The sequence below is a fragment of the Panulirus ornatus genome, chromosome 3, assembly GCF_036320965.1.
Source record: "Panulirus ornatus isolate Po-2019 chromosome 3, ASM3632096v1, whole genome shotgun sequence".
Lineage (NCBI taxonomy): Eukaryota > Metazoa > Arthropoda > Malacostraca > Decapoda > Palinuridae > Panulirus > Panulirus ornatus.
In genome coordinates this window covers 66,841,601-66,858,181 of record NC_092226.1, presented here as the reverse complement: position 1 = coordinate 66,858,181, position 16,581 = coordinate 66,841,601, and the positions used below count along the sequence as shown (strand labels likewise).

Sequence of the window (16,581 nt, the reverse complement as noted above, 5' to 3'; positions counted from 1 at the left end):
CCAACCTTTTGAAATGGAATTTTGAAAAGATGAATGTTTGTGTGTTGTTACTTCTTGCTGGTCTCTGATTTACCTGTACAAGGTTGAATGATACACAAAGACAGAGTGACGTTATAGACTATTTGGTGCCATACAGAACAGATGAAATAGTGGGCTAAAGTGGAAGGTTAGGATGGGTGGTGAATGATTGCTAGAAGGGAAAGATTTTAGTTCTTTAAGGTCAATACTATGCAAACACAGCACATTGGAAAGAGACAAAAGAGAGCTGTCCTAGGGAGGAAGCTGATTGGATCTTTAGGGAGAATTATGAAATCCAAAACTCCGACCAGGAATGAAAAAAAAAAAATGGGTATTATAAATCTGCCATCCTTAATCATCAGGTGTGAAACTTGTATATGGAATGTAGAAGACAGTTCAAGGATTCAGGCTCTTTAATGAGCTGTAAGCAAGGTGTGGGATTTCAAGTAGAAGAGAAAACATGGGATGTCATAGAGTGAGTTAAGTGAAATGCCTCATATTGATGTGGTCATGTGGGTGGTATTCACAGTAATGGGTCAGTAAAGAGAATGGATAGGAGTGAATTAGATTGAAATAGAGTGAAGATAAAATGAGCTGCCATCCTTGGATTACTTTATTTAGGCTATTTGGTATCCATATACTTGTATAGTGTCTGGATTGACAAATATGCCTTAGCATATCTTTGAAGCTGCTTTGTTTATGAATGCAGAAATGTCTTCTGTTTGCATGCCTCAGTTATAAAGCCCAATGATATCCAACCTAATGTAGCTTGAATATATGATCTCTCTTTTACAGGTCTTTTTAGGCAAGGAGTTCAATGTAAAGACTGCAAATTCAATGCTCACAAGAAGTGTTCAGAGAGAGTTCCCAAAGATTGTACTGGAGAGGCACCAAAAAAAGGTAAGGTTACCTAAGAAGATAGATACTTAGAAATATAGGTTAGTATCAGGGGATTGTAAAATGGTTGAATAAATAGTTGTGTGTAGTTACCATAACTTTAATGGGAGGTTCTAATGAGCTGCCCTTCTATGTGGAGTAAAATACCCAGGGATTTAGGTAGATCGGTAAGAGTTTCCTGTATTATAATTGATATTGACACCATCTTCAGACGATGGTGATGCTGGTTCTGATGGTTCTCGGGATGACGAAAGTGACAATGAGGATTCACCACCATCAACAATTCACATGGATGGGGATGGTATTGATGATGACTCTGTCCTCAGACCAAGGCCAAACAGGTAAGTTTATAGATTTATTGTATTTTCTATATGGTATCTTTGGTTAAGTCAGTGCATTTGTGAATTTTACTCATGACATCAATGAAGTTTTTGCATCTGTAAATTTGTCATGACTACTTAGACATGCATTAGATATTTGTCTCCATGAAAATCTAGTGTTTTTATAGTCTCAGGGTGCAGTTTAGTCAATTATTTCCTGTAATTATCACCAACCACTTGCTCTTTCTTTGTGAAAGTGAGATTGTTTTTCCTTATGATATTAGTTGAACAGAATCATAACCTGTTGGAGACAATTTTTGAAGTGATTCAGGCCTTAAACCCACCATTCTCTGTGTATTGCTGACAGTTATCCATTTATTTTATTTTTCCTTTGATAGTACATGAAACATAATTGTGAATATGAAACTTGTTTGTCTTCAGTTTTGGATCATTCATTGGTAACTGATTACTCCTGGTGCAACTGTGATAACTAAGATTTTTTTTACAATTTTTTTCATATTTTTGATTTGTTGGAATCAGTAGAGCCAGTTTGGTAAATACTGTATCTGTTTTTTGTATTATCAGTAATCATCGTTTCTCAGCTACTCCGTTGTTTTGGGGAAATCCTTGGATAGATTCATTTTGCAGATCGTTGATAGTTACTCATTTTAATCATCACAGATTGCTGATGAGAAAGTTACCCATTTGCTTATTTTCCTCTAATAGATTTTTCATTACATAATGTGTCAAAGGGTCATCAAGTTCAAGTCCCTCCAATTATTGTTTAAATGGCTTTCTGCAGTTTTCCGATTTTTCCCTCAATATTACCAACCACATCAGTCACATCCTGTGCTGTCATGGTCATGTAGGTGCTAGCATTGCTGCCTCCACATTTGCTAGAAAACCTTTTGCCAAATCTTGGCCAACCTTTGTTGCTGAAAGAGTCAGTGTACAGAAAATCACTCCACTCAATCCAGAGGCTTCATTATCAAACAATTCACAATCATGTGCCTGGTGTTCTAAATCAAGTTATGAGCCACTTAATTTGATTTCCAAATATGTGCTGTCATTGATATGTTTGCAGGATGACTGACTATGGAGAAAAATTATCACACTCTGCCACCTCAGCTACCACCCAGGCTCAGTCAATTGAGATGTGGCATTCATTGCTTAAATTTCTGTCTAGAAGCATCATTCAGCTTGTGTAAATATCCATGTGGAGGCATTAAGGGGTTGAATAATCACAGAAAATGTAACCATCACCATATTAGGAATTTATATATAAGAAGCATCTATAATTCTAATAATAATTGCATGCAGGAGGGTGAAAGGCGTGCAAGGAATAGAGTGAATTGGAACGATGTGGTATACTGGGGTCGACGTGCTGTCAGTGGATTGAACCCGGGCATGTGAAGCTTCTGGGGTAAACCATGGAAAGTTTTGTGGGGCCTGGATGTGGAAAGGGAGCTGTGGTTTCGATGCATTATACATGACAGCTAGAGACTGAGTGTGAACGATTGTGGCCTTTGTTGTCTTTTCCTAGCGCTACCTCGCGCACATGTGGGGGAAGTGGGTTGTCATTTCATGTGTGGCGGGGTGGTGATGGGAATGAATAAGGGCAGACAGTATGAATTATGTGCATGTTTATATATGTATATGTCTGTGTGTATGTATACGTGCGTGTGTGGACGTGTATATATATATACACGTGTATGTGGGTGGGTTGGGCCATTCTTTCGTCTGTTTCCTTGTGCTACCTCGCTAACGCGGGAGACAGCGACTAAGTATAACAAATAAATTTATATATAATTGTTTTATGATAAACAATTTCTCCAATATTAGTATTTATATATTTGATGAAAATAAGGTTATTATTCAAATATATATTTATGTATGATTCTTGATTGCCATTTCCCGTGTCAGCGAGGTAGTGCCAGGAAACAGACGAAGAATGGCCCATCCACTCATATATATATACACATATGTATACATAAGCGCCCATACATGCACATATGTATATATGTGAGGATAGGGGGTAAAGAATACTTCCCACGCATTCCTCACGTGTCGTAGAAGGCGACTAAAGGGGATGGGAGCGGGGGGCCAGAAACCCTCCCCTCCTTGTATTATGACTTTCTAAAAAGGGAAACAGAAGAAGGAGTCACGCGGGGAGTGCTCATCCTCCTCAAAGGCTCAGATTGGGGTGTCTAAATGTGTATGGATGTAACCAAGATGAGAAAAAAGGAGAGATAGGTAGTATGTTTGAGGAAAGGAACCTGGATGTTTTGGCTCTGAGTGAAACGAAACTCAAGGGTAAAGGGGAAGAGTGGTTTGGGAATGTCTTGGGAGTAAAGTCAGGGGTTATTGAGAGGACAAGAGCAAGGGAAGGAGTAAAACTACTTCTGAAACAGGAATTTTAGGAGTATGTGATAGATTGTAAGAAAGTAAATTCTAGATTGATATGGGTAAAACTGAAAGTTGATGGAGAGAGATGGGTGATTATTGGTGCATATGCACCTGGGCATGAGAAGAAAGATCATGAGAGGCAAGTGTTTTGGGAGCAGCTGAATGATTGTGTTAGTGGTTTTGATGCACGCGACCAGGTTATAGTGATGGGTGATTTGAATGCAAAGGTGAGTAATATTGCAGTTGAGGGAATAATTGGTATACATGGGGTGTTCAGTGTTGTAAATGGAAATGGTGAAGAGCTCGTAGATTTATGTGCTGAAAAAGGACTGGTGATTGGGAATACCTGGTTTAAAAAGCGAGATATACATAAGTATACGTATGTAAGTAGGAAAGATGGCCAGAGAGTGTTATTGGATTACATGTTAATTGATAGGCGCGCGAAAGAGAGACTTTTGGATGTTAATGTGCTGAGAGGTGCAACTGGAGGGATGTCTGATCATTATCTTGTGGAGGTGAAGGTGAAGATTTGTAGGGGTTTTCAGCAAAGAAGAGAGAATGTTGGGATGAAGAGAGTGGTGAGAGTAAGTGAGCTTAGGAAGGAGACTTGTGTGAGAAAGTACCAGGAGAGACTGAGTACGGAATGGAAAAAGGTGAGAACAAAGGAGGTAAGGGGAGTGGGGGAGGAATGGGATGTATTTAGGGAAGCAGTGATGGCTTGTGCAAAAGATGCTTGTGGCATGAGAAGCATGGGAGGTGGGTTGATTAGAAAGGGTAGTGAGTGTGGGATGAAGAAGTAAGATTATTAGTGAAAGAGAAGTATGGTTGTTTAATTTGTTTATGGATGGGGTTGTTAGGGAGGTGAATGCAAGAGTTTTGGAAAGAGGGGCAAGTATGCAGTCTGTTGTGGATGAGAGAGCTTGGGAAGTGAGTCAGATGTTGTTCGCTGATGATACAGCGCTGGTGGCTGATTCATGTGAGAAACTGCAGAAGCTGGTGACTGAGTTTGGTAAAGTGTGTGAAAGAAGAAAGTTAAGAGTAAATGTGAATAAGAGCAAGGTTATTAGGTACAGTAGTGTTGAGGGTCAAGTCAATTGGGAGGTAAGTTTGAATGGAGAAAAACTGGAGGAAGTAAAGTGTTTTAGATATCTGGGAGTGGATCTGGCAGCGGATGGAACCATGGAAGTGGAAGTGAATCATAGGGTGGGGGAGGGGGTGAAAATTCTGGGAGCCTTGAAGAATGTTTGGAAGTCGAGAACATTATCTCGGAAAGCAAAAATGGGTATGTTTGAAGGAATAGTGGTTCCAACAATGTTGTATGGTTGCAAGGCGTGGGCTATGGATAGAGTTGTGCGCAGGAGGGTGGATGTGCTGGAAATGAGATGTTTGAGGAAAATATGTGGTGTGAGGTGGTTTGATCGAGTAAGTAATGAAAGGGTAAGAGAGATGTGTGGAAATAAAAAGAGTGTGGTTGAGAGAGCAGAAGAGGGTGTACTGAAATGGTTTGGTCACATGGAGAGAATGAGTGAGGAAAGATTGACCAAGAGGATATATGTGTCAGAGATGGAGGGAACGAGGGGAAGTGGGAGACCAAATTGGAGGTGGAAAGATGGAGTGAAAAAGATTTTGAGTGATCGGGGCCTGAACATGCAGGAGGATGAAAGGCGTGCAAGGAATAGAGTGAATTGTAACGATGTGGTATACCAGGGTCAACATGCTGTCAATGGATTGAACCAGGGCATGTGAAGCGTCTGGGGTAAACCATGAAAAGTTCTGTGGGGCCTGGATGTGGAATGGGAGCTGTGGTTTCGGTGCATTATTACATGACAGCTTGAGACTGAGTGTGAACAAATGGGGCCTTTGTTGTCTTTTCCTAGTGCTACCTTGCACACATGAGGGGGAGGGGGTTGTTAGTCCATGTGTGGCGAGGTGGCGATGGGAATAAATAAAGGCAGACAGTATGAATTATGTACAAGTGTATATATTTATATGTCTGTGTGTGTATATATATATGTGTCCATTGAGATGTATAGGTATGTATATTTGCGTGTGTGGACGTGTGTGTATATACATGTGTATGTGGGTGGGTTGGGCCATTCTTTCGTCTGTTTCCTTGCACTGCCTCGCTAATGCGGGAGACAGCAACAAAGCAAAATAAGAATAAAAAAATAGATCAACATATAAATACATATGCATAGACAAATACATATATACACATGTACATATTCATACTTGCTTGCCTTCATCCATTCTCAGCACTACCCAGCACCATTGGAAACAGCATCACTACCCCCTGCTTCAGCGAGGTAACGCCAGGAAAATGGTCAAGAAAAGGTCACATTCATTCACGCTCAGTCTCTAGCTGTCATGTGTAATGCACCAAAACCATAGCTCCCTTTCCACATCCAGGCCCCACAGACTTTTCCATAGTTTACTCCAGATGCTTCACATCTGATTCAAGCCATTGACAGCACGACAACCCTAGTATACCATGCTGTTCCAATTCACTCTATTCCTTGCATGCCTTTCACCCTCTTGTATGTTCAGGCCCCAATCACTCAAAATCTTTTTCACTCCATCTTTCCACCTCCAGTTTGGTCTCCACTTCTCCTCGTTCCTCCACCTCTGACACATATATCCTTATTGTCAATCTTTCCTCACTCATTCTCTCCATGTGACCAAACCATTTCAACACTGTCTTCTGCTCTCTCAACCACACTGTTTTTGTTGCCACACATCTCTCTTACCCTTTCATTACTTACTCAGTCAAACCACCTCACACCACACATTGTCCCCTCAATATTACCAACCACATCAGTCACATCCTGTGCTGTCATGGTCATGTAGGTGCTAGCATTGCTGCCTCCACATTTGCTAGAAAACCTTTTGCCAAATCTTGGCCAACCTTTGTTGCTGAAAGAGTCAGTGTACAGAAAATCACTCCACTCAATCCAGAGGCTTCATTATCAAACAATTCACATGGATGGGGATGGTATTGATGATGACTCTGTCCTCAGACCAAGGCCAAAACAGGTAAGTTTATAGATTTATTGTATTTTCTATATGGTATCTTTGGTTAAGTCAGTGCATTTGTGAATTTTACTCATGACATCAATGAAGTTTTTGCATCTGTAAATTTGTCATGACTACTTAGACATGCATTAGATATTTGTCTCCATGAAAATCTAGTGTTTTTATAGTCTCAGGGTGCAGTTTAGTCAATTATTTCCTGTAATTATCACAACCACTTGCTCTTTCTTTGTGAAAGTGAGATTGTTTTTCCTTATGATATTAGTTGAACAGAATCATAACCTGTTGGAGACAATTTTTGAAGTGATTCAGGCCTTAAACCACCATTCTCTGTGTATTGCTGACAGTTATCCATTTATTTTATTTTTCCTTTGATAGTACATGAAACATAATTGTGAATATGAAACTTGTTTGTCTTCAGTTTTGGATCATTCATTGGTAACTGATTACTCCTGGTGCAACTGTGATAACTAAGATTTTTTTTACAATTTTTTTCATATTTTTGATTTGTTGGAATCAGTAGAGCCAGTTTGGTAAATACTGTATCTGTTTTTTGTATTATCAGTAATCATCGTTTCTCAGCTACTCCGTTGTTTTGGGGAAATCCTTGGATAGATTCATTTTGCAGATCGTTGATAGTTACTCATTTTAATCATCACAGATTGCTGATGAGAAAGTTACCCATTTGCTTATTTTCCTCTAATAGATTTTTCATACATATTATGCATTTCCCACATTAGCAACATAGCGTTAAGAACAGAGGACTGAGCCTTAGAGGGAATATCCTCACTTGGCCCCCTTCCCTGTTCCTTCTCTTGGAAAAAGTAAAACGGGAGGGGAGGATTTCCAGCCCCCTGCTCCCTCCCCTTTTAGTCGCCTTCTGCAACATGCAGGGAATACATGGGAAATATTCTTTCTCCCACATCCCCCCATATTTTTTTTTTTTTTTCATACATATTATGCATTTCCACATTAGCAACATAGCGTTAAGAACAGAGGACTGAGCCTTAGAGGGAATATCCTCACTTGGCCCCCTTCCCTGTTCCTTCTCTTGGAAAAAGTAAAACGGGAGGGGAGGATTTCCAGCCCCTGCTCCCTCCCCTTTTAGTCGCCTTCTGCAACATGCAGGGAATACATGGGAAATATTCTTTCTCCCACATCCCCCCATATTTTTTTTTTTTTTTCATACATATTATGCATTTCCACATTAGCAACATAGCGTTAAGAACAGAGGACTGAGCCTTAGAGGGAATATCCTCACTTGGCCCCCTTCCCTGTTCCTTCTCTTGGAAAAAGTAAAACGGGAGGGGAGGATTTCCAGCCCCTGCTCCCTCCCCTTTTAGTCGCCTTCTGCAACATGCAGGGAATACATGGGAAATATTCTTTCTCCCACATCCCCCCATATTTTTTTTTTTTTTTTATATATACACGTGTATGTGGGTGGGTTGGGCCATTCTTTCGTCTGTTTCCTTGCACTGCCTCGCTAATGCGGGAGACAGCAACAAAGCAAAATAAGAATAAAAAAATAGATCAACATATAAATACATATGCATAGACAAATACATATATACACATGTACATATTCATACTTGCTTGCCTTCATCCAATTATACCCTCACCTCCCACATCACCCATTCTTGCATTCAAATCTACCATCCCTGTTACTCAGTCTTTTGTGGGTGTTCATTGTTCTTGACTTACTATAATGGAAGAATGAGGTTTTTGATTCAATAAGTGTCTAAGTTGCATATATGTTCCTTAAGAAATTACAAAATTTTAGGATTTGATAATTAGGTGTACATCTTTGGGTGAAGCAGTTTCATATCTGTTATGAAAATTTGCATTTTTTCTGTTCTCTGAAATCTGCTCAGGGAACATGAAATATATTCCCTTGGAATGTTTGTCAGGATCTTTCCAGCTCCTCTGAATCATGAAGAGGAGGCACTAACTTTTGCTCACCCTTTGCAAATGACCTTAGGGTGATCGCAGTCTCTCACTCTTTGGGTCCAACCTGTCATTCTGTGACTTCTAATGAGCTGACCTCATAGACTCACTCATTTCCATCCACATAGAGCTCACAATTTTTTGCACTCTTGCACCTTCTCTTTCTCCCTCCTCACACTTCAAGATGCATAAGCACCATCAGTTGCCAGCCTCATGTAATCTGCTTTCATTTTTACCTGCATAAGTCTGGGGCTTACTTCCATACGCACTTTCCCACATTTCCACAAATTCACTGTCAGTAAAAGCTCTACCCCTTCCATAGCTCTCACCTTCACACAGACCCTTACCTTTAACTATGTGGCTTTTCCAAACTATTCTTCCCCCTCTCCTCTTGAGCTTTATTTCAGTCTGAGGCAGAAAAGACAAATTTCTTTCCTCAGACATACTACCTGTTTCTCCCTTCTTCTCATCTTGTTTACATCCAAGCTCATTCACAACCCCAGCCTGACCTTCAAGGAGGATTAGCAATTCTCGCTTGACTCCTTATGTTCCAACCTTTTGAAATGGAATTTTGAAAAGATGAATGTTTGTGTGTTGTTACTTCTTGCTGGTCTCTGATTTACCTGTACAAGGTTGAATGATACACAAAGACAGAGTGACGTTATAGACTATTTGGTGCCATACAGAACAGATGAAATAGTGGGCTAAAGTGGAAGGTTAGGATGGGTGGTGAATGATTGCTAGAAGGGAAAGATTTTAGTTCTTTAAGGTCAATACTATGCAAACACAGCACATTGGAAAGAGACAAAAGAGAGCTGTCCTAGGGAGGAAGCTGATTGGATCTTTAGGGGAGAATTATGAAATCCAAAACTCCGACCAGGAATGAAAAAAAAAAAATGGGTATTATAAATCTGCCATCCTTAATCATCAGGTGTGAAACTTGTATATGGAATGTAGAAGACAGTTCAAGGATTCAGGCCTCTTAAACCCACCATTCTCTGTGTATTGCTGACAGTTATCCATTTATTTTATTTTTCCTTTGATAGTACATGAAACATAATTGTGAATATGAAACTTGTTTGTCTTCAGTTTTGGATCATTCATTGGTAACTGATTACTCCTGGTGCAACTGTGATAACTAAGATTTTTTTTACAATTTTTTTCATATTTTTGATTTGTTGGAATCAGTAGAGCCAGTTTGGTAAATACTGTATCTGTTTTTTGTATTATCAGTAATCATCGTTTCTCAGCTACTCCGTTGTTTTGGGGAAATCCTTGGATAGATTCATTTTGCAGATCGTTGATAGTTACTCATTTTAATCATCACAGATTGCTGATGAGAAAGTTACCCATTTGCTTATTTTCCTCTAATAGATTTTTCATTACATAATGTGTCAAAGGGTCATCAAGTTCAAGTCCCTCCAATTATTGTTTAAATGGCTTTCTGCAGTTTTCCGATTTTTCCCTCAATATTACCAACCACATCAGTCACATCCTGTGCTGTCATGGTCATGTAGGTGCTAGCATTGCTGCCTCCACATTTGCTAGAAAACCTTTTGCCAAATCTTGGCCAACCTTTGTTGCTGAAAGAGTCAGTGTACAGAAAATCACTCCACTCAATCCAGAGGCTTCATTATCAAACAATTCACAATCATGTGCCTGGTGTTCTAAATCAAGTTATGAGCCACTTAATTTGATTTCCAAATATGTGCTGTCATTGATATGTTTGCAGGATGACTGACTATGGAGAAAAATTATCACACTCTGCCACCTCAGCTACCACCCAGGCTCAGTCAATTGAGATGTGGCATTCATTGCTTAAATTTCTGTCTAGAAGCATCATTCAGCTTGTGTAAATATCCATGTGGAGGCATTAAGGGGTTGAATAATCACAGAAAATGTAACCATCACCATATTAGGAATTTATATATAAGAAGCATCTATAATTCTAATAATAATTGCATGCAGGAGGGTGAAAGGCGTGCAAGGAATAGAGTGAATTGGAACGATGTGGTATACCAGGGTCAACATGCTGTCAATGGATTGAACCAGGGCATGTGAAGCGTCTGGGGTAAACCATGAAAAGTTCTGTGGGGCCTGGATGTGGAAAGGGAGCTGTGGTTTCGGTGCATTATTACATGACAGCTTGAGACTGAGTGTGAACAAATGGGGCCTTTGTTGTCTTTTCCTAGCGCTACCTCGCGCACATGTGGGGGAAGTGGGTTGTCATTTCATGTGTGGCGGGGTGGTGATGGGAATGAATAAGGGCAGACAGTATGAATTATGTACAAGTGTATATATTTATATGTCTGTGTGTATGTATACGTGCGTGTGTGGACGTGTATATATATATACACGTGTATGTGGGTGGGTTGGGCCATTCTTTCGTCTGTTTCCTTGTGCTACCTCGCTAACGCGGGAGACAGCGACTAAGTATAACAAATAAATTTATATATAATTGTTTTATGATAAACAATTTCTCCAATATTAGTATTTATATATTTGATGAAAATAAGGTTATTATTCAAATATATATTTATGTATGATTCTTGATTGCCATTTCCCGTGTCAGCGAGGTAGTGCCAGGAAACAGACGAAGAATGGCCCATCCACTCATATATATATACACATATGTATACATAAGCGCCCATACATGCACATATGTATATATGTGAGGATAGGGGGTGAAAGAATACTTCCCACGTATTCCTCGCGTGTCGTAGAAAGCGACTAGAGGGGACGGGAGCGGGGGGCCAGAAATCCTCCCCTCCTTGTATTAACTTTCTAAAATGGGGGATATATTTTTTTTTTTTTTTTATATATATACTTTGTCGCTGTCTCCCGCGTTTGCGAGGTAGCACAATATATCAGTATTTTTTTTTATTATCCATAATCGCAGTTGATGGGATGAAGAAAGTAATGAGAAATTTGAAATATCAGAGGATGCAAAGGGAATGAATTGTGGGTGGAAAAGTGGGGGAAACATGATACTTTGAGGAAGTTTGGGCTTGTTGGAGGAATGCAAGATGGGTAGTTTACAAGAAGAGTGTATGATAGTATGATCAAATGGGTAGGTGTGTGAGGAAGACCACCTATGACATGGGGAAATAGAGTGAAAGAGTACTGGAGGGGCAGAAATAGGGGAAGAGTGCATGAAATGGTGTATGTGAGGGAGGCATGTAAATAGGGATAGAGACTTTTGCTCTAGCCACCCTGTTGATAGGAGCTCCTAGAGGGAATGGATAGATATCAAATGAAATGTTGGAAAATACCATATAATGTTTAATGTGTTTACGTGCTTTTGAAATAAAATCACACCTAGAAAAATCAAATAATCATCATATGCTTATATAGGTAATTAGGATCTGTGCTGACATCTAGGGCACATATTCCACCTTTTCACACTCTCATACACCCTCTCACATCATTAGAGAAGAAACTATACTACTGTTTTTTAGAGGGTTATTCTCCTCAGTAATATATGATATAGAGATATTATGAAGGGATATTTTTTTTCATTTTCATTTTTATTTTTCTATATGGTTCAACCAGCTTCACAAAGTTTGCTCACTGAAAGGCTTAATTTAAGGAATTGATGGGAATGTTAATTAGCTCGGCTGCATTATAAACAGATTTTGGCACCTTAGCATTGCTAAGAGCCTCGCCTTAGTGGCAAATCTTCAAACTAACAACTAATGGCAACAGACTCAAAACATGCCAGACCACAGAACGCCAGATTAGAGAGGTACAATCTGTATTCTTTACATTCTTATAGTTGCTTGTGTCTGCAAGATGTAGTCAGGCAGCTGACTTTTAACTAGGCTGATTGGTGATTTCAAGTTAGTCTTGAATGCCAGTATCACCTAAGACATGGGGGTTGCTATTATACAGGTTGAGTATCCTTATCTGAAATGCCTGGGACCAGATGTGTTTCAGATTTTGGAATATTTTGTATTTCATAATGAGATATGTGGAAAACAGGAGGGTATAGAAACAAAAGGAGCTGAGGCATACCACAATGTTTTGACCATTCTGTGGTCTTCCTCAGGAGATACTGATTCAAGCATTCAGCAAGACTATATTCCCCATCAAGTGATGGTCACCTGGTTGGATGCCTTGATGTGTCATTCTCTGATTGAATCGCTTGTCCTGCTGCTTCCACTCATTTGCATCGATCTATGCTGTGTGATGTGACCTGCAGATGTACCCAGACCTTCTGTTAACATTGTTCTTAATCCTCTCCTCTAGGAAAGCTTTCTCACTGTCATTACACAATCGACACCAAGGCTACTACAGTCAAGTGACAAACCGTTTAGTGATAGTGTTAGAGCAGGGTGGTGGGGAAAGTGAAAGTCAGGAAAAGAGAAGAGGTAGCAAAAACCTTACGGAAGATGAAATCCGGCTAGGTGGCAGGTTTAATTGGTATTGCAGTTGAATTTATTAAGAAAGGGGGTGACTGTTGTTGATTGGTTGGTAAGGATATTCACTGTATGTATGGATCATGGTGTGCCTGAGGATTAGTGGAATGCATGTATAGTGCCATTGTACAAAGGCAAAGGGGATTAAGGTTAGTGTTCAAACTACAGAGGCATAAGTTTGTTGATTGAGAGGGTGAAGGCATGTACAGACAGAGCATCATATCTTGGAGGATCAGTGTGGTTTTAGAAGTGGTAGAGGATGTGTAAATCAGGTGTTTACTTTGAAGAATGTAATTGAGAAACACTTAGAAAAACATAGCTTTGTATGTGGCATTTATGGATATGGAGAAGGCATAGATAGGGTTGATAGATTGGTGGATATCATAGCATCTGACGAGATTATTGGATATTATGGCTGTGAAGATTTTTTAGCTCATCATGAATCATTTCATACTGGTGATCTTAGGACTGTTCTTCAGGATCTTCTCCTAGCTTTGTCTCATTAACAGGGCTTTGTCCATAATATCAGTGAGAGATTCATCATATCTTTATAATCATATTCCTCAGTATTGCTAACTAATGATGGGTTCATTTTCTTCCACGCATCACGCATCAATTGGTAGTATCAATAACAACAACCTATCCTCCCAGGGGGTGACCATATTGGTTTACAGAGTACGTGCCAGTAAATACTCAGATTCGCAATTCACAAACCTGTGAACAATTAGATATAGAAGCATATATCAAGGTAGAGGAAGTTTGTTTTATAAATATGATTTATAGAATTAATTACTTTAGCTCTGATTATTTATTAAAACTATGTGTAGGTAGTTCTTTGCCATAGCCTTCTTTTGGTTGACATGTTTAACCTTGTAATATTCTTAATTCTGTTTCTTGTTCATTATGAGTGAAGTCTATGTCATAAAGCTACTTTTTCCTCCAAAACTATCCAAATTTTATGGATAGTAGTAATATTGAGAGCAGCAGTTGACAGTGAGTTATGTGAGAAAGTGGTCTGTTGGGGTTTCAGAATTTTTTTCACCCTTTTTATGATATCAGTTAGATATACTCTTGTCTGATTCTTAATGGATGTGAAACTTCCTTCCTTCAGTTTATTACCATTTTCTTATTTGGGAGAATTTTATAATCAGAATAGGTATTGATAGTAATTCTATTGTTTCCTCAGCCCATCTGCCAGTAACAACATTCCCTTGATGAGAATTGTACAGTCTGTAAAACATACCAAACGACCATCAAAGGTGCTGAAAGAAGGATGGATGGTCCATTTCACCAATAAAGATAGCATGGTAATTTGACTAGATAAAGAATTCACAGTACTCTAAAGTTTACACTAACAGTTGTGACAAGCTTTGTCATTTTGGTAGTTTTGAAAAGGTTTAGTTCTTTATGTGACATAAGATGGTGATTATTTATGTGATTTTAATTTAGGTAGTGATGAAATGTAAAACTAGAGGATATGTATGAATGTGCTTGTTATGATTATTACTAAGAAGATTGCAGTAAGTATTTGCTTGATAGTGGTCAATGAGAGGTTCATTTAGTGACTTGTCACTTCAAGTGATAGTAGTGTGTAAGTCATTTCTCTGCTCTCAGTTATATGATATTCGATTAATAATTGATAACCTTTTTTTTATACCCAATCGCCGTTTCCCACATTAGCAAGTTAGCGCCAGGAAACATGTGAAAAGACCTATCCATACACACACACACACACACACACATATATATATATATATATATATATATATATATATATATATATATTCATGTATTTTTTTTTTTTTTTTTTTTTTGCTTTGTCGCTGTCTCCCGCGTTTGTATGTATATATATAGTATATACATATATACATACATGTACATATATATATATAGCATATGCATATGTACATGTATATTCATACTTGCTTGCTTGCTTTCATCCATTCCAAAAATGCCACATCCAGTCACACTCATTCTCTAGCTTTCATGTGTAATGCACTGAAACCACAGCTCCTTCTCCACATCCAGGCCTGTTACACCTTTCCATGATTTACCCCGGATGCTTCACATTCCCTGGTTCAGACCATTGACAGCACATCAACCCCAGTATACCACATCATTCCAATTCTTTCTGTTTCATGCACGCCTTTCACTCTCCTGCTTGTTCAGGCCCCAGTTGCTCAAAATCTTTTTCTCTCCGTCCTTCCACCTCCAATTTGGTCTCCTGCTTCTTGTTCCCTCCACCTCTGACACGCTCTCAGTGTACTGAACCAGGGCCTGTGAAGTGCCTAAACCATGTAAAGGTCTGTGGGTCCTAGATGTGGATAGGGAGCTGTGGTTTCAGTGCATTACACATGACAGCTAGAGACTGGGTGTGGGCGAATGTGGCCTTTTTGTCTGTTTTCTTGGCGCTACCTCACTGATGCAGGAAACAGCAATTATGTATAACAAAATGATAAAAAAATAATCTAAAGATTACTGCAATATAAAAAGCAAGATTATTGATTACAAAAATACCAAAAAATTTCATTTATCTATAATTTCATATGTTGGGATGTGAAACTCAAAGTGTAAATAGGATAGTTATAGGATTAGAACAGTAGACATGTATTATCTCTGAAGTGTAGTATAAAAGAATGAAGATATGAGAAGGTTATTTGTTGCGAGGTAATTAGAAAGGCATATCTTTATGGATGATATGGTCATAAAGGATACAAAGCAGATAGTAAGCAGATCATGAAGGTATATTTTTACACAGTAGAAGGTACATAGTAGAAACATAAATCACAGAGGATATGGATTGAAATTGATGAGAAATATGATTAGGGCTCAGGATAAATATTTGAGATGATAGTAGAGAAATGACTGGATCAAATGCATTGAAGCATTTTGTGTTTGAAAATGGTATGATTGGAGTCCTTGGGTCTTGATCTATTAATCAACTTAGTGTTTAAAGTAAAAAAGCAAGAGGTACTTTTATACATGAAAGTTCTTGTTTCACTGTTAAGCACTGGAATAACTGAAAAAAAAATGGTTGAGTGATGTTGCTAAGGCTGTGTGGATGTGATCCACACCATTGAATTAGGATCACAGTGATGATGATAGATAGATAGTTTCTATGTCCCCACTGAAAATTTTAGCTAACTATTGTTTTTTCTTTTTTCCTTTTAACAGCGCAAGAGGCACTTCTGGCGTTTGGACACAAAGACTATTACGTTATATCAGAATGAAACAAGTACTAAGTATTATAAAGAAATACAGCTTTCGGAGGTGCTGAATATAGAAACTGCTAAACAGCCACAAGCAGTTGGTAAGTGATGTCTGGCCATTTACATACTTTATGGAGGTCTGTGAGATAAGACAGAAAAATCCAACCCAAGCTATGCATTCATTTTCATGGATATTTGTGCTCCCCATTCATTTTATTCTGTCACGTTAAACTGCATAAATATATACATTTTGTGTTCATAACAGATGAGATATGTAACTGTTTTGTCTTCATTTCTGTATGCTTTATAGAAAAATTTGGAATTGTAGATCATCTTTCA

At 38.8% G+C, this 16,581-nt stretch overlaps 1 protein-coding gene across 1 annotated transcript in view; it reads left to right on the top strand.

Annotated features, from left to right (window-relative positions):
- The window catches only part of PKD (serine/threonine-protein kinase D3), a 272,661-nt gene that overhangs the window by 233,102 nt on the left and 22,978 nt on the right, over window positions 1-16,581 (top strand). Inside the window, exons 11-14 of the mRNA XM_071681853.1 lie at window positions 814-918; window positions 1,127-1,256; window positions 14,220-14,340; window positions 16,208-16,343. Coding sequence (XP_071537954.1) covers window positions 814-918; window positions 1,127-1,256; window positions 14,220-14,340; window positions 16,208-16,343 — 492 coding nt within the window. The remainder of the gene's footprint in view (window positions 1-813; window positions 919-1,126; window positions 1,257-14,219; window positions 14,341-16,207; window positions 16,344-16,581) is intronic.